Here is a 23499-nt window from a genome sequence, read left to right on the forward strand (position 1 = left end):
AAGGGCAAATTATAACAGATGACCCTCCAAGATTTTGAGAAGAGTATTATATAGATAGCTCTATCATATAATTGATGTGGATCATGATTATTAAAGTAGAATTTGTGATTGAATTGATGAAGTTGAAATTCCATATAGAATTAAGTCATGGGATTCTATTTTGTACTGCGTAGGCTTAACTATTGTCTTGTCTTCAAATGAACAACCTAATTAAGATATGGAGTAATAGCGTGTTTGCAAATAAAATACAATACGAGATTTGAAGGGCATGTTTATTCAATGTTCAATGAAGAGTCGAATTAGGGGTCAAACAAATAGAATAATATAAATTTTATCGGATTTTCGGGTCTGACCCTAACGGGTTGCGAATCAATCGATGCCGGATAATCGAGTTGTATTTTTATCAGGCTAAAAATTTTCAACCGTAACCCTAAAATTTATAAATTGACAAAAAGGAATAAATATCAATAGATGATATGTCTATTGAGGTAATTTAGCCATTATGAACGTGAATCATGTTTTATATGTAGATTAAGAAATAAAGAAATATTTCTTCCATTTACTAAATACATCAAATTAATTGATATGAAATCGAATTGTGACAGTTAAACTGAATTTTGTAATAATTGAGGGATAAATCCAGGCATATCCAATGGGCCTACAGTTGGGTTACCAGTCCATTAAAAGTCGTTGGACCCATAATTAATGGCCTCTCTCATTTGATTTTTGTTGTATGCTCATTGTCATTTTGTGTGGCTATTTATACTCCAGTAAAGTGGTAATTAGCATGTTGTACTAATTAGGGTCAATGATAATATAATGCATTTTGTAGGAGTTAATTTCAAAAATAGTTACCAAATCAGGTGTTTGTATCAGAATAATTACTACTGAAATTTGTTTTGTTTATAATATTCCATGTTATATTATTATTAGTGGTTAATTTGTCAAATTATTTTATTACATATGACAATTAAAATATCACATAATCTTTTCAGTATAAGTTAGTTTAGTAAAAAATTTACACATGATTATGTATGTTGCATAATTTTTCCCTTTTCAATTCCTCTTATCTTGTTTCGTAGCCCTGTTTAAGTTAATTTAGATATGCTATGTTGGTAAACACAACATTTATATTGGTGTGAGGAGTATAATATAAATTCATGAGCTACTCCTCCAACTATCATCAAAGATGGAAACTCAATCAATTTTTGTCATGGTTAAAGGCATCCGCAATGGGCGGACGATGCGACGGACGATGCATCGTCCGCCACTGCAGCATCGCGGCCGATGGGTAACCCATCGTCCGCGGACGATGCGCGGAGGATACCCATCGTCCGTCGCATCGTCCGCCACTGTGGACGACGCGGACGATGGGTCACGGACGATGCGACGCGGTTTAGTTTTTTTTTTTTTTTTTTATTAAATTTTCAAAACCTATATATATCAAATTCACTTTATTTTTCACACTTCATTTTTCTCACTTCACTCTCATCAAATTCACTACACTTTCAAGCAAAATGGATTCCGGAGATTATCCGAATAGTCCGATGTTCGGTGGTGCACGATGGTCGGGTACAGAACCCGACGAATACCGGCCATTCGACACCAACGCCGAGTACGATCCCGACTTTTCCACCGACTCATACGGGCTGTCTGATATGGAGCCGTCTCCACACCGCCCCTCCGCCGCCGCCGCACCTTGCGGCCTGCCCGCCGCCGCTTCCGGGTCCACTACCAAGAAGAAGCGGACAAAGGAACGAGCCCAGAAGTTGTCTACAACGGAGGTATGTGAAGAGTTCGCCCCGGGCAGGACGGACTACTCCTACCCCGAATCCATCGTCTTGACGAGATGTTGGATTGATGTTTCGGAGGATCTGGTGTACGCCAACAACCAGAGGGTGACTGCGTATTGGGAGCGCATCGCCGAGAAATACAACGCGGCCAAGCCGGCGAACGCGGAGCAGCTCCGCAAGCACTAGGATCAAATAAAGAAGCAAGTAAATTTGTTCGCGGCGGAGTACGAGAAGTGCGAGAGGGAGCAGGCCAGTGGCGAGAGTCTCGCGGATGTGCAGGACAAAGCGATGCAGTCGTACATTTCATTGTACGCCGATTTCAAGCACCACCAGTCCTGGGCGCTCTTGAGGGACAAGCAAAAGTTCGTTGGTGGTGTGATTCCCCAATCGACGGCGGCGAGGAGGAGGGCGTCCAAGCGCACCTTCAATGATTATACAAGTAACGATAGCGGCGTGTCTCCGATGGACCTCAACAGTCCAGTGTTCGAGGATGAGAGTTCCGGCACACCGATGTCCTCCCGGCGTCCCCCTGGCGTCAAGGCTGCCAAGGGCAAGGGCAAGGCCACATCCTCCTTCGTTGCACCGCCTGAGCAAGCCCCGTCGCCGACCCCGAGTTCGACGTCGTCCACGACTTCGACCGCGGCCCATGCGTACGCGGATTTGGCGGCCTCCTCCGACTACCGGACGTTGTTGGACGCGCACATCGCCCTCATGCAGGCGACCAACCCGGCTCAAATTGAGGGCATCCAGCGGATGATCGATGGCCTCAGCCGCAAGTTGGGACTTCTTTAGACTAGCCTCCTTTTTTCGTATTTTCAGCTTTTTTTTATTTCTTATTTTGTAACTTTTTTTTTTAATTAAGTAAAATTAGAATTTCCCTTTATTGTGTTGTTTTTATTTGTTTAATATTTTTATTTACATTTGCAAACACAATAAAAATATAAATACAAAATAGTGAAATGCTTAGGGCGTCGCTTAGGGCGGGCTATAGTCCGTCCTACTGCAGATGGAATAGGAGGAGGATAAAATGTTGACGTGGCGTCGCTTAGGGCGTCCCATTGTCGATGCCTTAAAATATGCGAGGATGATATTCATTGAGTAGAAATAGATGTTAATTGATGATAAAAATGCTTATATATTTCGGCCCACCCTAATCATCATATACTTTATCTTTGATAGTTCCAACATTTCCGAATAGACTAGACTAATAATATGGCTTTTCAAAAACAACAACTACAAGTTGCGTATTGGATATTAGAAGGTAATAAGGCTTTAATTTTTGTTTATATCATTTTTTATACTTCATGATTAAATTAGAATAATAATTCTAAGTACTATGTGATTTTTAAATTGTAAAGGATATATTTAGAAATTTCCATTAAATAATAGAGTATTGAAAATTTGATTTTATTTTTTCTTAGTTTCTATTTCCTCTTCTTTCTTTTTTCTTCCTTTCTTTTTTTTAAAAATATTTTATACATACACTTAATTGAAATTCATACATAAATTAAGGATAAAATACCTAATTTAATCGAATCAAATTAATATTCTTAATTTAATTTTTTAATATCATTTTAGGACTAAACACCTAATTAAAAATATTCAATCATTTTATATTGTTACAAATATAATTCATAGTTTTAAATTTTATTAAATTTATATTGATTAGTTATTAATAAAATAAAATAATAGTAATAATTATTATTATAATTTAATATTATATGATTCATATTTTAAATAAGTATATTATAATTATTTTTTAATTATGATTATATTATTAATATATAATAATATAATAATATAATAATAATTAAATATAATTGAAACTATAACTATAATTAAGTATGAGTCATAATTGAAATTACATTAAAAATAAATTAAATATTACTAAATTATAACATCATAATAATAATATAATCATTAATAATAATACTAGTATAGAAGAAAAAGATAGAGATGATATATATACTATCATTTTAGTCCATCTGCATCCATGTCTCTTATCCGTCTTTTAATCGTCTCATCTCTTCACTATTCATGGGCCCCACTGTACTTTTCAGTACATCTCTTAACTAAGAGACAGCACCTGCATCCCTCCATCTCTTAACCATCTCATCCCTTAACTATTCATTCAATTTCATTTTTTTTATTTTTATTTCCAACAAATTCAATTAATAAAAACACACTTCATTAAATAAAATAAAATTACAATTTAAATACCTAAAAAAATAAAAAAGACATAATTTAAAAAACTAGAAATTACAAATTGCACAATTAAATTCAAATTAAAAACAATGGAGGCAAAGAAGCAGAAGAAGGAGTTCTCTAGTGACGATCATCTAACGGTTGCCAAATTTTGCCCAAATGTGCTCCATTAGATCCTCCTGGAGTTGGGCGTAGGCGGTAGAATCACGTGTCTTTGCCCGAATAGACAACCGCTCTTGCAAAGACGGATGCACTCCCCTTCGAGGCGGACTACTTGCGGTTGAGCTTCCCGGGGTTTAAGGTTCGAACCAATTTCCCGCCTCAGGTCCTTCGTCGGCGACAATCATGTTGTGCAAGATTATGCACGTATACATGATGTCGACATATTCTCCATAAACCATTGTCGAGCCGGGGCTTTGATAATGTTAAATCGAGCTTGGAGAACCCCGAACGCTCACTCCACATCTTTGCGAGCAGCCTCTTGCTTCTGTCCAAAAAGAGACTGTTTTTCGTTCGCAGGCCTATTGAATGTCTTCACGAAGGTTGGCCACTTCGGATAGATGCCGTCGGCAAGATAGTACCCCATTTTATACTGGCGATTGTTAGCGATGAAGTTGATGGCCGACGCTTTACCATTCAGAACTTCGCTGAAGAGGTCGGAATTGTTGAGCATGTTGACGTCGTTGTTCGAGCCGGGGACCCCGAAATACCCATGTCAAATCCATAGCCGGTAGTCGGCGACGACCTCGAGTATAACGGTGGGGTAGATGCCTTTATGGCCGCTCGTGTATGACCCCCTCAACGCCACAGGGCAATTCTTCCATTGTCAATGCATGCAATCGACACTCCCGAGCATCCCGGGGGATCCGTGCACTTGTTCGTGAAGTTGGAGCAGAAACTGACAATCTGCGGTGGTTGGCTTCTTCAGAAATTTGTCGGTGAAGGCTGCCCGAACACCTTTGCAGAAGTTCAACAAACAAAGTCTCCCAGTGGATTCTTCGACGTGCAGGTATTCGCCGAACAAATCCGTCGTTTGTCAAGTAGCAAGCTGACGGATCGCTGCAGTACATTTCTGGAGCGTCGTGTGGCTAGGACGGCCAACAGCATCAAACCCTTCTCTGAAGTACTCTTCCCGTCCCACCAATGTATTCGCGATATGCAAAAATAGCGTGCGTGACATACGGAAACGGCGACGGAAGTAGATATCTCCCCATACCGGGTTCCGACTGAAGTAATCATGTTCCAACCTTGCGGCGGCTTCCTCCCGGTTACGATGGATGTAAGTCCGGGGGTAGCCTTTGAGGAGGCGCGACGGCTTCCTCCTCCCTACGTCGATCTTCTTCTAGCGGTTCTTCCATTATTCGACGCATTTGCTCAAATGGATCCATAATGGATTAAATTTGGGAGAAGAAAAAAATAAAGGAATGATTTTATAGAAGTGAATGAAGATGAAAGAAAGAGAGATGAGAGAATAATAGATGTGTGTTTGTGTGTAAAATGGAGAATGAGGAGTATTTATAGAAAAAATAAAAAATAAATAAATAAATAAATAATTTTAAAATATGACTGTTCAACGGTCATATTACCGTTTTTTTTTAAAATTTTCCGAAAAATTGATTTTTTTTTTAAAATTATGACGTCATTATTACGACGACACGGGCGCCGCGCGCGTGTCTCGCCAGCTCGAGGTCGGCCTCTTCGGGACGCGTCACGCATCGAGACGGCTCGTCTCTTCGGGACGAGATGCATGCCGCATCGCCGTCTCGATGTTGTCTCGTCTGTCGAGATGAGATAGGGACCGCATCGAGACGCGATGCGGATGCCCTTAGGTCTTCTTTTTGTGTATGCCCAAATATGCTCTCCCTGGCTAAAATGTGAAAATGTAACTTTTAGGGTTTATTTTGGAATATAACTTTTAGGGGTTATTTTAAGATGAAAATTAGTATCATATACTAAAAATATAATTTTTAGGTACTTAAAACGATATGAAATATAGATTAGATATTATTTTTGTACAAATGAAAGATCAAATAGTTCACTCAAAACAATAAAACAATTTATGAGTAACATCTCTTTCCAAACTTAAAAAGGTTGCTCTTGTTTCAAAAAACAAACCCCATTTTAATATATTTAATGTTTATTTAATTATAAAAAATAATTTAATTTTTCTATTGATCTGTTTATTAGAATTAGTTTTAATTTATTTATGATAGTTTTTTCAATAATTATTATTAGTATTTCTTTTATTTTAATAATTTTATCTTAAAATTTATATCGTTCATTATTAAAATAATATTTAATGGATAATGACGGTCATGGATGAGAATATAATATATTTTAATTTCACCGTTCAACTAGTTTTTGTACTTATCATGTATCTAGCTAAACGACATTGTCGATCAATATGGAAAACTTATTTATACTCCTATTTGATTTTGTATCTAGCTAAACGACCTTGTCGATTGATGTAGAAAACTTTGTCGATTGATGTAGAAAACTTATCCATATTTGATTTTAATTAACTCCGCACATTTATAACTTTCAAACACGATTTCCAATTTAGATTTAATTACAAAATCAATTGAACTAAACTTTCGACGTGAAACTTTTTCTTGATAAACAAAGAAAAGGTTTTTTGTACATTAGAATTTGGTTAAACGAATAAAAATGTAAGAAGCCCTAGGGTGAATTATCCCTCAAAACAATCATCAGTGCAGAGAGAGAGAATCCAAACACACTTTCCCTAAATTCAAGAAACCCCCAAAATTTTGTACATCAGCCCACCAGTTCAACAAGGCGCGAATTTCAATATATAATGTTCGATTCCCTCTTCTTCTTCAAACTGCTTGATTTGATATTCGCAACCCCGCCGTGTTTGCTTCGCTCTGCAGCTTAATCATTCGACATATTCCTGTAAACGAGCTGGAATTTGTGGGGAAATGGCGGATGAGAACTCTACACCGCATAAAAGAGGACCTTTAAAATCATCAGGCAAAGCCACTCTCTAACTCCCTCTGTTTCTATATATGTAATTGTTCATAGGTGTAGAAGTGTTTTGATCATTTACTGTGCGTTTTGTGCGTTTTATGTTATATCAAAAGTCCGAACATTTGACCGAAAGGGAAGTGTGGGTGTGTGTGAGTGACAATTGAATGCTTCTGTTTCTCTCGATGGGTTTTGTTTACTGTTATTCAATTAATTGTGTTTGCAAGAGACGGCATTGCTTAATGAGACTCTGAAGCTGATTTCAGTGGGTCGAATTGTAAACTTTGTGCTCAAATTTTTGCCCCTCTCTTTGCTGGCTGTCATTATGGTTTGATGAATTGAGCGTGTTTTGGGTGTGATTTCAGTTGGAAGTGCTGCAGTGCAGAGGAGACGAGATCATGTTGTCACGGTGCGGAAGGAGAGAAGAGAAGCCCTAATGCGGACCAAGCGTTTATGCAGAGTGGGAGTTAGCAGTGACGATGCTGATGTTCCTGTTGATGCCGACATGGCAACCGATGAAGAACAATCAGTGTTGGAGGACCAGACTCTGAAATCCATTGAAGAACTAAACCTTGCCATTGCCTATCAGTATGCCATATCATTCTTGTTTCATTTTCATTGGATTGAAGTTCTCTTGCCTTAATATGTCTGCTGTCAAATGCCAATTATTGATATTAGGTGATTACTTCATCAAATAATACAATTTGGCGGCTGATGGAAAGTTAGACATTTAGAATTGAATTGATATCGTTATTATTAGCCTCGGTTAAGTCTGCTGTATCGTGTGTGTATATCTTTCTTATGAAAAGGTGTTTGTTTTGGCTCCAACATTCTTATGTAAGGCCGAAATTTAAGTGTGTCAGTCAAAGTGAAACTGACATTATCCTTCCTGCTCCAGAGGAAAAGGAGCAATGCAAAAGAGGGTTAACGCTCTTCGTGAGCTACGAAGGCTATTGTCAAAATCAGAATATCCTCCAGTTGAAGCTGCCCTCAAGGCTGGAGCTATGCCAACTCTGGTTCAATGCCTTTCATTTGGTTCACCTGATGAACAGGTTTGAAGACTCTGCAATTTTAAGTTAAAGAGGTTTCTGCAATTCTGCATGTTTTCTAATGGGGTTTCACTATTTTAGTTGCTTGAGACAGCTTGGTGCCTAACAAATATAGCAGCTGGAAAACCAGAAGAAACAAAAGCCTTGTTGCCTGCATTACCTTTACTTATTGCTCATATGGGAGGTTGTTTTCTATGCTTTTCTCATTTTAGTTCATTTTTGTATTCTTTTCATTCCTCATTTTATTAGGTATTTGAACTCTACTTAACTGATACTGTTGAGGAACACAAAGTTATATTTTTCAATATTCTCTGGGAAGTATTCTATGTTCTCAAGTTTCATAGGTGGCTACTAGGACACCTTTATTATGGTCATGGTAGGAAAAAAAGTAGAATGTGATACTATTGATGGTGAATGCTTTTCTTTTGTCACCACAAATGGTTTCCATGTGTTTCCTTTTCTGTCATCTCTCTCTCTATTATTGTGTGCACTGTACATGAGCATTGGAGCACGGGCTTTATTAGACAGGAGAAAGGGTTAATCTGTGGGTGGCTACATTTTGTCTCTACCTCCTTCACCACATGTTTTGTTGATCTTGACCTCACCTCTGAATCATTATAGCTTTTCTGATTTGTTACTTGAGTATAATGTTTCAGTGTTCTCTTAACAGTACTCTTTTGTCTGTGATTTGATAATCATATTTATTGATTAACGTTATTTGCTGCTTTACCTTTTCATATGTCTGCCTTCTTTGTTTTATGAACAACTCTTTTTTAGGAGTACTTTTTACTGTGGCATGTTAAGGTTACACTCATGTTGTTTGTATAGGTTTTGTGTAACTGCATGAACTATTTCCTAGAAGTCCACAGCTATTCACCATTTTGCTTGTGGAGTTTATTGTCAAGTCTAGTTCAGTACCACATTTGGATGATTAATGGTTAATGATGACACTATTTTTCAAGTAAAGGAGAATTGTTAACCAGGGTTAAAGGTCTGCATCATATCTGCTTGTAACTCACTCCATGCCACATGCATGTGGTTTGTATTCTTGCATTTAATGAAAAGAAGTCGGCCTCATCAGCCTAATATCTTCTGCAGATTTTAGGCTTGATCATAATTTTGTGTACCAGAACTGTTCCTTAATCAATGCTTTTAACTTTTAAGTTTACTCACACATGTAGCTTTTTTCAGTACACTTTACTTCAATCAGAATCTTCAACAACTAATTGAGTATTCTTTGTGCTTTTGCAGAAAAGAGCTCACTGCCTGTTGCAGAGCAATGTGCCTGGGCATTGGGAAATGTTGCTGGTGAAGGAGAGGAACTGAGAGATGTTCTCCTATCTCAAGGAGCTTTACTGCCTCTTGCAAGGATGATGCTACCAGACAAGGGATCAACTGTGAGAACAGCTGCTTGGGCATTATCAAACTTAATTAAGGTGCTGAAGCATGTTTTAATCTGCATGTTCCTTCTTTAAAAGTTCAAACTAGGTTGATTGGTTAATTGATTTATCTGTGAGAGGGTAGGTAGGGAAATGTCATTTTGTTTGTATATTGAAGGCTTGTAACAATTTTGTCGCATCATCATGTCTTGGAATTTTTCTAGAGGACGCATGAAGACCACTTAGCCACAACTTTTCTGGGTTCCATATTCTTTGGTATTTGTCTAATATATTAATTTTTTATGCAGGGACATGCAAAAGCTGCTACAGAATTAATCAGACTTGATGGAGTTCTTGATGCAATTCTTCGACACTTAAAAAGAGGGTAAGTAGTTAATGTTTTATCCATTGACCTATTTCTTAGTCTGATTGCTGAACTACACGATAACATTGAAACTAGTTGTATAATGAACACTTACTCCTGAGTTTCAACTTTCAACTGACAAGGGAAAATATTAAATAATTAGCGATGGATACATTTGTCTGCTTGGTTTTTATATGTACATTTTATGGTATCATACTAATGTCGCTACGTGCATTTTCGAGAAATGCAGTGCAATGAATGCTGCATTTATTAGGCTTGGTTCGCTAATTATTGATCCAGAAGCATGGGTCTGAGATCAGTCCATACCCACTTCTACTCTACCTGAATTGCCAATTTTGCTTTTGTTATCAATTGAAGGAAACATGAATAGAAGATACATCAATAGGTTGGAGTAAATATATAAACATATATGCATGCACGCACACACACACACACACATGTATGCCCTGAATGAGATTTTCTTAATGCATCATCAGATTATGAAGTAAATATGAATTAAGAGGCTTGGTACATTACCATTACTGACGTGTTTCTTTTGTTTTTCTCACTTGTTTTATTGCCTACTTTAATTTTTATACTGATTTTATCAGAGATGAAGAACTGGCGACTGAAGTGGCATGGGTGGTTGTGTACCTCACTGCCCTTTCAAACGTTGCTACCAGTATGCTAGCAAAAAGTGATCTGCTACAAATACTCGTAGATAGACTGGCATCATCAAATAGCTTGGAACTTCTTATCCCGGTAATCGGCATTACAAGTATTTTATATGCATTACAAGTAGATTATTCCATGGTTTTAATGTAGTTCATGTATATAGGTGCTAAGGAGTCTGGGTAATCTTGTAGCTGGCGATTCTTATGTCACCGACAATGTCCTTGTCGCTGGCAGTGAAATCACAGGTTAGTTCCAGTTCTTTTAGAGCCGATGTACTGCATGACTTTATCCTGCAGAAACATTTAACATTGTGTGTTCACCAGTGCGTGTAATTCAAGTGATGATCAAATGTTTGAGCAGTGAACACCGTGTCTTGAAAAAGGTGTGGTAATTTCCATTGTGGTGGTATACTATCCTAGTTTCATGCTTATTATACCAAAATATGATTATAACCTTGGGGTTGGGATCACTATTTTATATGCATGTTGTTTTAGGAATCTGCTTGGGCTCTATCCAACGTGGCTGCTGGTTCTGTCGAGCATAAAAAACTAATACATTCAAGTGGGGCTGTCTCCATACTCATACGCCTTCTCTCAACTTCTCCATTTGACATAAGGAAAGAAGTTGCATATGTCCTTGGTAATTTATGTGTTGCCCCCTCTGAATCTGGACGTCCTGTATTGATTGTTGATCACTTGGTTTCTCTTGTTGGCGGAGGATGCCTAAGTGGTTTCACAGACTTGGTGAGGTCTGCAGATATCGAGGCTGCCAGGCTTGGCCTGCAATTCTTGGAACTGGTTAGCAAACATTTCCTGTTAGGCTGTTACTGTTAATCGCAACAAACGCTCATTCAACTGATTTTCTTGATGTATTCGACCTAAAAATTATGTGATTGCAATAAATAGAGTGCCTGCTCTACAGGTTCTGAGGGGAATGCCAAATGGCGAGGGCCCAAAGCTTGTGGAGGCAGAGGACGGGATTGAAGCCATGGAAAGGTTCCAGTTTCATGAAAATGAAGAGCTAAGGAGCATGGCTAATCAGTTAGTCGACAAGTACTTTGGCGAGGATTATGGACTTGATTCTTAGGGTTGAGACCTTTCAGTGATGCAAGGGACATGTTCTCGTATTAGTGGATGCGTTTTGGTTGCATCGGAAGTGTTAGTGAAGCTGAATGCATTGTAGAGCACTGATCGTTCATATGTATATCAACCTGTCTTTAGTTTGGATGTAGATGGTGGTTTGGAATTGTAACTTATTGTTGTGTTGTGTGTTTAAATTTTCTTTAAGTTAAAAGAATGAAGGGAATCTATGAGGTGTTCTATTTCCCGCACTTCCCAAAATCGTACTAGTATTATTTCTTTTTGTTGCTGCTTTTTTATATTATTTCTTGTATTATTCCTATTATTTTCTAACACAAAAAGGGGTTTCCGTTGCCGGGAATCGAACCCGGGTCTCCTGGGTGAAAGCCAGATATCCTAACCGCTGGACGACATCGGATTTCTTGAATATCACTGATTCTATATTTAATTTATTAATTGGGAAAAATATCTGAACGCTTCTCCATAGCAAGATTATTTGGCTCATCATAAAAATTCATGTGGCATTCATTGCATAATGTTCAGATTATATTTTCTTAAATTTCGATCATTTTCAATAACTCATTACATAAATAATGTACGTATGATAATTCGGCACTAATCAACTTTACAAGAGGGATACACATCACTATCCAATGATGATCCCCCTCCTAACCCACCCTCATTTCAATAACATCTCAACAACTTTATCTCTAAGCAAAAACCAGTAGAGTTTCCCATGAATCTTACTTCCATTACAAGTCATAACCTGGTAAAGTAAACTCACGCACATCTCCAATCACAAACCACAACATGATTGAAATTTACCAACAAAAGGAAATTGTTTGTTTCACATTGAGTCCCTCCATTTCAAGAACACCCATCATACCACCAACACAAACACTCATAGATAGATAGTGGCACAACAAAAACCAACTACATTTCTTGATGTTCATGAGATGATGATGGGGTCTCAAGAGAGATCAAGAAAAAAAAATATTAGCATATGGAAGAAAGCCATACTCCATTTCCTCCTATGCTTTGTGATGGGATTCTTCACAGGCTTCACTCCCACAACCACCACCAAGGCTTTGCAATCTCAAAGACCGCCCCTCTCCTCGCCCGAGCCCCTACACAACAACCACACTTCCAAAAGGGCAAGAAATGATCAGAAGCTAGTGATCATAGTCTCACCAACTAGCAAGAGGAACAAGCTCCTCCGCAATGCGATGCTTACAAGACTAGCATCCACGTTGAGGCTGGTGGCTCAGCCACTGGTGTGGGTGGTGGTGGAGCCAAAGCCCCCTGATCCCGAGGTTTCTCAGATACTGAGAAAAACCGGGATCATGTACAGGCACGTGGTGTCTGATGAAGATTTTATTGATGGGGATGCGGAGATTGACCACCAGAGGAACCTCGCCCTCAGCCACATAGAGCACCACCGCTTGAGTGGAGTGGTCCATTTCACGGGGCTGTCCAATGTGTATGATCTCAGCTTCTTCCAAGAGATCCGAGCCATCGAGTAAGTACATATAGATAGATGAATGGATTCAGTGTTGCATAATATTGAAGGTGGGAATATTGGTGCAGGGCGTTTGGAGCATGGCCTGTAGCTAAGATGGTGGCGAATAGGAGGAAGGTGATGATGGAAGGGAGGGTGTGTGATTCATGGAAATGCCATTTCAACAGCATTCATATCTCAAGTTTTGCTTTCAACAGCTCCATTCTGTGGGATCCTGAGAGATGGGGTAGAAGAACTTTTCCCACTCAAGATGCACCTCAGGTCCTATTTCTCTACTTTATTTTCTCTACATTAGTATGAAAATGTCTGGTTTTGAGCTAAGTCCTCACGGTTTTGCTGCCTAATGCTTCATTTTGGGAGTTGTTTATGGTTGCAGAATTCACTCAATTATGTGAGAAAGGAAGTTGTTGAAGAGGAAATCACGTTGAAGGATATTCCAACGCAAGTTCTACTCTGGGAACTTCATATTCCAAACAAGCTATAAAAATGGAATCGAGGATTTGTTTTCGTCTTTTCTTCATTTTCGATTCGTACACATATATACTGGAGTGTGATGCGAGGTATCTTGGTTATTTAATCTAAGAAATTGGAACATGACAAAAACTCAAGTTGTAATAATAGCAAGGTTAGCAAATGCTCTAATAATGATACAGAAAATGGCTTTCTACATCCAAGATTCAATTTTATTCCAATTGTACCATTCAATCTTGATAATATATATTTGTGTGAATAGCAGTCAGCTCAGTTGTTCCCGTTTTCAGTTTTTAGTATTTATAATAATCTGTGTCATGTTCATAAATGGGCCTACTTAACTCATCAAGCTCAAAATATTCATTCTGGTCCAGTTGATTGTTATCCCACATCGGAAGTACAAGCATATATTATGTAGGTTATAACAACCAGAATGGCACACATGAAAGTCCCTTCGGGGACATCCGATAAAATTGGAACGATACAGAGAAGATTAGCATGGCCCCTGCGCAAGGATGACACGCATAAATCGAGATATGGTCCAAATTTTTTTTTAAAAACTTTTGATATATAAATGTCCTTTTATAAGTGTAAAACTATTGATAACATGTTCTCAAGTTCATATATTTTTGGTTTTAACTTTTGATATTGTCCTTTTATAAGTGTAAAAATTATTAACACTACAAACACTGTTCTCAAATTCATGTTCTGTGTGGGAAGTATTTGTAAGACCAAAAAATAAATATAAAAATGATATACTACATTTTATGTAAATATATATTGTGGCATTATCTTGTACTAGTATACAGGAGTTTCTCTAATTTAAAGAAAAACAATAATTATTGTAGTAATATGTGTGCCGTTACAGGAGTTTCTCTAATTTAAAGAAAAAACAATAATTATTGTAGTAATATGTGTGCCGTGAACTCTGTGATAAATACTCCACATGATAAAATAAAATAAAAACATCCAACTACATAAAGAGTCTTTTTCTGCAATACTACTCAAAGAATAAATTGCGGTTGCTTCTAAAGTATAATGATGCTTATCTTAGGATATGAAACTATTGATGAAAAAGATGAGAATTAGTATATTTACATTTCCTTAAAGTCCTACTAGTATATTGATAGATTGTGATGAAATTAATCAAAATCTTGAAAAAGACAAACTAAAAAACAAAAAATTTTAACTCCCTCCCAATCAAAAATTTTGAATTTTATTATTAGCCGTTTTGATTAAATTTTGATTTTGGCTTCTAATTACTAGAAGAGCTGAAATGTATGGTTCATAATTTTACAATTACTAATGTTACTTTAGTTTAGAAGATAGACGAGAACGACGGCAGAAAATGTTCGTGTTAGAATTGGTTTATTGACTTATTTAGCTTAAGTTCTCATATCAATAATATTTAGGTAAACCACCAATTTTTTTTAATACGATAAATTTATGTAAACTGCACATACATAATTAAACATATATTGAATTTTGATTTATAAATTTTAATTACTTTAAAATAAATTACATATTATGCTGCAATAATTTAAGAAAACATTGTTAAGTTTTTACTTATATGATGCATAAATCCTAAAACAATAATGAAATTTTTTGTACTAATATGAACCAATCATAAAACTTTTTGTACCAACATGAAACAATGATGAAACATTTTGTACTTTACATAGACAAAAGTCAACGTCGTTTAAACACATATTACAGAATATATTAAATTGAAACACAAATGAAACTTTTTGTATGAATTAGGTAAATTTCAAACTTTTTGTACTAATATGAAATAAAGTATGAGTTATGTATTTATCCCTCAAAATCATGTGAAAATTTATTATACATTTCTTTTTTATTATTATAAAGTAGGAGTAATTAATAACAAAACTAATTAGCAATTGAATTGAATTGAATTTTAAAATTTAGGAGCATTGTGTATATGTACAATACATGTACATTTATCTTTATTTTCTTGTTGATGTATGGTAGTGTATGTTATATTATGGCCAACACCAACTCTAAAATAAAATTAGATACATTTAGTCACAATTTCGTAGTGCGAACTATAATATTATATTTTAAAAAAGAATTGAAGTATTTGCCTAATAATTCCCGAAAGTGTCATTAATTTTATAAAAATAAAGCATAAATTTTTGTGCTTCGTGGTTACTTGGAGTTGTATTGATTAACCATTGTTAATGATTAGATGGCTTTTGCAAACTTTGTCGACTGATGTCTACCCTTTAGTGATTGTAAATTGTGCTCTTAACATACTTTTGCAAATTGGGAAGGTTTGATCATCCATTTGCTTGGAAATAAACCACTCACTCCCAACAAAGTTTGCATTGTGATACATTGTAATGTCCTAGAATCAAGGTAAGTAGATGAAAAAAGCAAACATAAATAAAAACAATTTGAATTTGTATGTGATGTGAAAATAGATTAATTAATTGTAAAGTTCGATTTGATTGGAATAGATAATCTCATGTGTGTACGAAAAAGCTATGTTTAATATTGTTATGTTGCAAATTTGGTAATGTATAAGTAAAATATAAATCATTCAAGATTTTACTAATATTTTTTTCTACGTTCATTCCTGCACAAAAGTCGAGGTACATACACATTGGGGAAATCCATGGATGCTCAAGCTAAACGATGGGCCACACGTATCCACACACCTTGATTACAAAAGTCTAAACTTACTAATTCCTAATTCATTTTTGCAAAAGTAAGAAACTAGAGATTCAAGAGTCAAGATTTACTACCACTTTACTAGCTAAGCTCCAAATTCCTAATCCTTCATTCCTTCTAGCAGCAGTAACATCCGATACCCGATGGGACGGATCAGGGTTGGGCCAAAGCCGGCCCAGCAATACGCAGCATGGTGATCCTCCACCCGATGAGGAAGAGTGTCACGGGCACAGTGAGCATGGGCCAGTCGAGGTAGAAAAGGTCCCAACCATGGCAGTGAACAGCTGCAATAGCAGGAATGCTATAATAGTACAGCATGAAGACTTTGGAAACAGGACGGGCCATCTCCACCAGCACGAAAACAGCCACACACAGCAACTCCAGTCCCACAATGTTGGGCCAAGTACCCCACTGTAAGAATGTCAAATAGCAGAAGAAAAATGCCATACTGTTGATACGCTTCTCCATCGGCGATCCACAGAAACCAGGCGCATCCGGCAGAATAGCGTGGTTCCTGGACAGATATCCCATGTGATAAGCTCCAGCTGCAGCAGTGCAGCTGAGAAGCATCATCGCCATCTGAAGACAGCTCAGATCACCAGTGGCCGGCCAATCCTCCAGCCCTAGGAAAAGGGGGGAAATGAAGCTGCAAACGCAGCCTATGGTAGCTCAAAACATCGCCAAACTAGGGCTATTTGCCCATTTCTGCAGACGGCTTCCCATCACAAATCTGGTCCCAGAAATAACTTGATTGTTAATTTACCAACATAAACATGAAATGTATCAAACCACACCAAAAGTAGGAAACAAGATTTAGTAAAATACCAGTCATTCAACATTCTGCACTTATTAATACTCAACTTGGAAACCAGATTTAACAATACAAGTCATCCTTTATTCTGCAAATGTCAATACTCAACTTGGAAACTAGATTTAGCAAAATGTCAATCATCCATCAATCTGCAAATGTCAATACTCAACTTGGAAACTAGATATAGCAAAATATCAATCATCCATCATTCTGCAAACGTCAATACTCAACTTGGAAACTAGATTTAGCAAAATATCAATCATTCAACATTCTACAAATGTTAATACTCAACTTGGAAACTATCAATCATCCATCATTCTGCAAATGTCAATACTCAACTTGGAAACTAGATTTATACTCATCCTTCATTTTGCAAATGTCAATACTCAACTGGAAAACTAGATTTACCAAATTATCAGTCATTCATCATTCTGTAAATGTTATAGTACTACTCAACATGGAAACTAGATTTCGCAAAATACCAACATTCTGCACAGGTTGATACTCAACCTGGAAACTAGGTTTAGCAAAATACCAGTCATTCAACATTCTAAGAATGTCAATACTCAACCAAAACTATTCTTCCCTTCGGGCAATCTACCATACCAAAAGGCAAAAAGATAAACATAAAATTAACGAAAATTTTATACGAGTACAGTTCATACAGAGCAAAAGGCATCGGAACAGCTTTGAATTTCATTCGCATCAGTTCGAAACATCAATTCAGACCTTACACTTCTATCACCTAAAAAACTTCACAACATAATCGACAGATTTAAAAGTTATGCAGCTAAAATCTACACATTACCTAGCAGATATGATCCAGCAGACGCTCGAATTCCGGCGGCGACGAGGTGCGGTGGCTGAGGAACGGTTTCCTCTTTGCTGAATTTAGTTGTGACTTAGCGGGAGAGTTTTGTTGAGTTCAGTTCACGCAACGTTCGTGATTTATTGTATGCTAAAAATACTCGACTACAAAATATTGGGCCTAAGGGTTTGGGCTTTAAAATAAAATGTTAAGCCCAAAAGTAGGCCCATTATCAACTATTTAGACGGGCGGTGCTCGGTTCGTTAAACAATACTCCTTCCTCCTTGTAGACAGCATGTGAAATGGAACATATTTTTCATTTATTTTTAAGATTCATTCTAAAATGACAAATGCAGTCTATTTTTAAATAACGAAGGAGTATGTTTTTTTTAGCAAAATCTGTACGAAGCTCTATAGTATTAAATTTATCAGTTTATCCATCTCCAATAGTTGAGTAGTACTACTATATTTTTTTTGTTGTTCTACATAGGTGAGTCATTCATTTTTTATGATAAAAATGATCACATTTAGTTTAATTTTTTATCACTCATATTTTACGATTTAATTATATATTTTATTCGTTTTTCATTTAACATATAAACACCGATTCTTTAAATAATCCACCCGTAAAAATGCAACGGCTAGGATCGAGGGAGAAAGTAAAAAATCATCTTTGAGGAGGAGTCAATTAATAAAATAATGAATTTTATGGAATATATTAATTCGAATCAAATGGATACCCCTTGAGTCTTGACCCATTATAATTTTATCAACAAATGCCAACCGTTGGATTCATCTTTTTTCTTGTTTTCAGAGTGCTGTCCGATTTTAGTGATTAAGACTATCATTAAAAGCAAAGCAACGAATTTAATATTTTCCTTTTTATTCATTTCAATTGGTATAGTGAAATTAGCCCATGGTTTTCTTCTCCTACTTTCAATGTGATTCTAGTGATGGCTGCATTTTCTAAAAAAAAAAGTTAAATAGAGAAACTCATATATGCAAGAACTCTCAACTCAAAATAAAACCCTGCATATAAAGATATAGTACTACTGTTAGAGAAACTTCGCCTTACTTAGTACTCATAGTAGTTATTACTCCAGCAATCGCTAATCTCGATTTGATCGGTCCGTACCGTAGCTTGTAAAACATGCTTCTGGTGGGAGTATTAGTAAAACATAAATAAGTATAAATACTGATTTACAATTTATGTCTTTAGATTTGTTTTTGAAACTGTAGTGGTAAACCGTAAACCTCATTGCTTTGATTATAGATTGGAGTATATCTGTTGCTCGTGGTTCAATGGTTCTTGACATGAGATATAGGTACGGAATTGTATATTCTCTTGTTTTTCAGAATTGTGATTAACCGTCCAAAAAATTAGCTATGTGAAATTGGCTAATAAAAATATACTACCAATAAAAAATACACAGATGAATAAATTCTCTTGTCTTCAATCTTCTTTTAGTACAAATATAATTATGAAAATTAACGCCCTCAAATGTCATTAAAATTTGTGACATATTTTATATTTTTTGTGACATTCTTGAATCTTAGGAATATTGTCTTGGAGTGAAGATCGGTGTGTATTTTATGGTGGAATAAATGTAAATAAACTAATATTTTTGTATACGAGTGAAATTTTGCTATAATGGTAATAATTTCTACAATACTTTTTTTAATCATGATTTTTTTAAAAGTAATGAAAGTAAAAAAAGAACAATGTGCAGAAAAACTTACTGGAAATTTCTTTTTGTTGGGCTTGAATCTCAATGCATATAACAAACATGCCATACTATATGAAATGTCTATATCTTTCTCTATCGTCAAAACAGATAAATGCAATGAGAAAACACACATAAATCTGACATTCTATTCGTGCATATTAGTCACTTCCACCCCTTTCTTTTGAGGTTCATAAATGAAATGATTTTTTGTTAGATAAGAGGCAATAAATGCTGACCCATTTTTTGTAGCAAAATAATAATGTCTCGTGCTTGGTTTGGGACAGTGACGACGCAAACATGGAATATGCAGATTTCATATAAATGTATGAAAAATTCTCGTACTACAATTTTGTTTATAAAATTACAATACAATAGAAATTCAAGGATTGCATGTGATCATATGTTACTTCTGTAGAATATTCATGTAGAAAGTATTTTTCGTGTTCGATTTTATTTGCTGAATATGTTAGGAAATTCAACTTTTTTATGAACAAAATCAATAGGAAAAAAAAGGAAAAAAAATCCTAGTAAGAGTGTAGCCTACGAGGATATGCAATGACGCCCCCAATGTGCCTGGCCACGGCACCATAGCAGCCAGCCCCATCGAACTACCGCTGCTTTTCCACCGGATCGCTCAGTGACCAGCTGTTTGGCGGCTCCAATGCGGACTTCACAATGACCACACCATTTTTTTCAAATTTTAGTTATATTTTATAAAATTAATGTTTTATTAATAAAAAAAGATTTGCATTTATGAAAAATATCACGGAAGACTAAAATTTCACTAGGACTCGTACTTAAAATTGATTTGTGAATTGGTAAAAGAATTTATTTTGAAAATGACTTCTTGGTTCACTTTTGTAAAAATTAATGAGATTTTATTTTTCTTTTATTTTCTGATGTCAATGAAACTATTTATTTTATAGTTATAATTTATAGGAATATTTTGCTTTCACATTTTACAAATGGGAGGGGCTATAAATAAATTATTATCAAATACCAAAAAATTTCCTTATAGTACTAATTTTTATGTACACAACCTTTTATATGTGATTGGATTTCAGTCTTTACTTTTACATAAAAAATTTATACGAGATTGCATGTTATCATATAATAGATCAAATACTCATATATTTATGTATAATTGTTAATAATCCACTTAACATAGGTTTGATTTGAATCCCAACAAACCAAATTGTAAGACTATATCGTACAGCACTTCACACTATCAATTTTTTTTATTTCACATGTGTTATAATCAAACCCATATCCAGATTTATGTACAACTCTCTGTAATCCATTGAACATTAAGTTTCATATGAATCCCAACAAAGCAAATAGTCACAATATCAATTTTTTTATTTCAAATGATAAGGAAATCATAAAGTATAACTCTGAATAAAGATAAATGTTCAATTATATTATTGATTGCTAGTATTATTTTATAGAAATGAAAATAAATGAGGTGAAAGTCTGAAAGATTTATCTAATAAAAAAATCCACACATAATTTTAAGCTTGATTTGGAAATATTTATGCTTTATCTCTTAAGATAGGGTGTCCTAACCATCCTACCGCAATACTCCCAAGTCCTATCTAATGAAAAGTCAATCTTTTCTTGAATTGGTAAATATTTAATTTGAAATGTAATCTTTTTCCTAAATTATTGCAGTAGAATTAACATAGTACTAATATATTAATTAATGTTCATAAATCTTTTTAATATACAAATACCTAAAATGTTTAACTATATATCCGCGATATATGTACATTATTTTTTTATGATCATAGGATTCCATTTGTCCACCAATACTTGTCATATATATTAATTTTTTATTATTTTTAATAGTAGACTTTATATTCCATAAAACTCTTTTTTACTTATATGTTATACAAAACTAATACTCCTACTACATCTAAAAATAGGATCCACTTTTCACTAGCATTTTCCATCAACCTTTTTTTTATAATTTTTTTAAGTGAACTATAAAATTAGCCCTTATGTATAGTTAATCGAACGTTTGAGGTATTCATGTTTCAAAAAATGCACCCGACGCCTCTACGTATGGGTATAATATCATTTGAAGTCCCTTTTCACTATTTACGGTCTTTCATACCTAGGGTTGGGGAAAAATACCGAAAAAATGATATATCGCTCGTATCGTATTGAAAAATATCAAAAAATTATCGAATTTTTGGTATATCGTAATTTTCGATACGATACGGTATCGTAAGTTTCCGATACGATAACGATATGAATTTCCTTATATCGCGATATATCGAATATATCGAAACATATTGAAATTCAATACATATTGAAGTTTAAAATTATAAATATATATAAATCCATTTAATTCATTCATATATTTAGAAAATATATAGATGAAACCCTAATAAGAATACTATTTATTTTATTGGGTAGAAGTTTTATTAATTTTTGTGTTATTTTTCAGTTTTGAAATTATATTTTTCGATATATAGGTATTCGATACGATAACGATATTTCGATATATCGTATCGATCTTACGATATATCGAAATATCGATACGATAACGATATTGATATTATCCATATCGAAAGTTCGATATATCGATATATCGAAACTTTCGATACGATAACGATATGAAATTCTTTCATATCGATATTTTCGATAAGAAACACGATACAACATTTTCGATATCGTATCGACCCACCCCTATTCATACCCTTCTCATCCTCAATTTATTTCCAAAATGCCACTCCAAGGGCATTAATGTCTTTCCATTATTTCACATATTCCTAGTATAAAATAGTTTTAAAAGAGTATGGGAAAATAATTTTTATTTATTATTAGTATACTTTAATCTTTATTAGTATTTCTTAAGAAAAATAATTATAGAATAAAATATATTTAATTACCATTAAAACATTCGATGATAATATTGTAATATAATTTCTAGTATTTATAATTTATTAGTATTATGTTTATATAAAAATTAATATTTTAATAATTTATTTTACAATATTCTTAAAATTCAAATTTATTTATATTAATGAAATTAATGATGAAATATTGGAAAGACCGAAATATCTTTAATGGCATTTTGGGAAAAAAAATAGAAGGATGAGAAGGGCATGGAAGACTGTAAATAATAATGAAAAAATGACTTCAAATGATATTATATCCATATTTAGAAGCGTCTGGTGCAATTTTTAGAAACATGAGTACTTTCAACGTACGATTAATTATGCATAAGGGCTAATTTTATAGTTTACTTTTTTTTTAGAGTAGTGATTTAGAGACATAATGTCTCCAAGCCATAATAACATTGTGACTAATTTACCCTAAAAACCATAATATACCTAATTAAGCCATAATAAAATTTGGTAAGTTGCATTACAATTATTGTTAAGTTTCATACTACTTTTATTACGTCTGACTAATTCTTGATCACTAAATCAATCTGATTGATATAAGTTTGTTATGTTCAAGTATTATTTTTGTAAGTTTGTTATTTTCAACTAATCTTGTTGTAACTTTGTTATTTTAAACTAGGTTTATTATTTTCAACTGATTTACCTAATTAGTAGTATTAATATATAATATAGTATTATCAAATTTTAATGTGTTGGGTGTTATATTAAAGTGAGCTAAAAAATTTATTATTTTTTAAAGATTATTGTGAATAAAAAGTGATTAAAAGAATAAGTATCAATATTGAAGATTATAGTATTATAATTACAAAGTAATTATTTTTTGTCACATGTTATAGTAACTCTAAGTATTTACAGTTCAAAAATATTAGATAACTAATTATTTATATTTTATAGCACTAATTATTTGTTAAAAATTATTTAAATTCACATTTATAAAGACTAATTCATTAAGAAGTCTGAAATTATTTGTTTGCTGATAAATCTTATTTTATTTGTAGACAAAATGTACACTAAATCTATAAAGC

The 23499-nt window shown here is 34.6% G+C and overlaps 2 protein-coding genes, 1 long non-coding RNA gene and 2 other non-coding genes across 5 annotated transcripts; 3 read left to right on the forward strand and 2 right to left on the reverse strand.

Annotated features, from left to right (window-relative positions):
• The first annotated feature begins 6625 nt into the window (after positions 1-6625).
• On the forward strand, positions 6626-11812 carry LOC125201463 (importin subunit alpha-9). The gene is made up of 11 exons (XM_048099585.2): positions 6626-6989; positions 7349-7571; positions 7882-8035; positions 8114-8216; positions 9284-9468; positions 9720-9796; positions 10387-10537; positions 10614-10695; positions 10774-10832; positions 10945-11247; positions 11372-11812. Exons 1-11 carry the CDS (start codon positions 6938-6940, stop codon positions 11534-11536), a joined length of 1554 nt encoding a protein of 517 aa, XP_047955542.2. The 5' UTR covers positions 6626-6937; the 3' UTR covers positions 11537-11812.
• Positions 11813-11875: 63 nt separating this feature from the next.
• On the reverse strand, positions 11876-11947 carry TRNAE-UUC (transfer RNA glutamic acid (anticodon UUC)). Its single transcript has one exon. It is a non-coding gene; the product is annotated as a tRNA-Glu (tRNA).
• Positions 11948-12319: 372 nt separating this feature from the next.
• On the forward strand, positions 12320-14079 carry LOC125219123 (beta-1,4-xylosyltransferase IRX9-like). Its single transcript, XM_048121006.2, has 3 exons — positions 12320-13048; positions 13117-13309; positions 13425-14079. Exons 1-3 carry the CDS (start codon positions 12486-12488, stop codon positions 13530-13532), a joined length of 864 nt encoding a protein of 287 aa, XP_047976963.2. The 5' UTR covers positions 12320-12485; the 3' UTR covers positions 13533-14079.
• LOC125202929 (U6 spliceosomal RNA) lies at positions 13968-14070 on the forward strand. Its single transcript, XR_007173259.2, has one exon. It is a non-coding gene; the product is annotated as a U6 spliceosomal RNA (small nuclear RNA).
• A 1986-nt stretch (positions 14080-16065) lies between the features above and the next one.
• LOC125202415 (uncharacterized) lies at positions 16066-17948 on the reverse strand. The gene is made up of 2 exons (XR_016135453.1): positions 17833-17948; positions 16066-16943 (listed from the first exon to the last, which is right to left on the reverse strand). It is a non-coding gene; the product is annotated as an uncharacterized LOC125202415 (long non-coding RNA).
• Positions 17949-23499: the final 5551 nt, after the last annotated feature.

Source organism: Salvia hispanica, chromosome 2 (genome assembly GCF_029641045.1).
Source record: "Salvia hispanica isolate PSC_SH4W2 chromosome 2, Shi_PSC_v1, whole genome shotgun sequence".
In the NCBI taxonomy this organism is placed as follows: Eukaryota; Viridiplantae; Streptophyta; class Magnoliopsida; order Lamiales; family Lamiaceae; genus Salvia; species Salvia hispanica.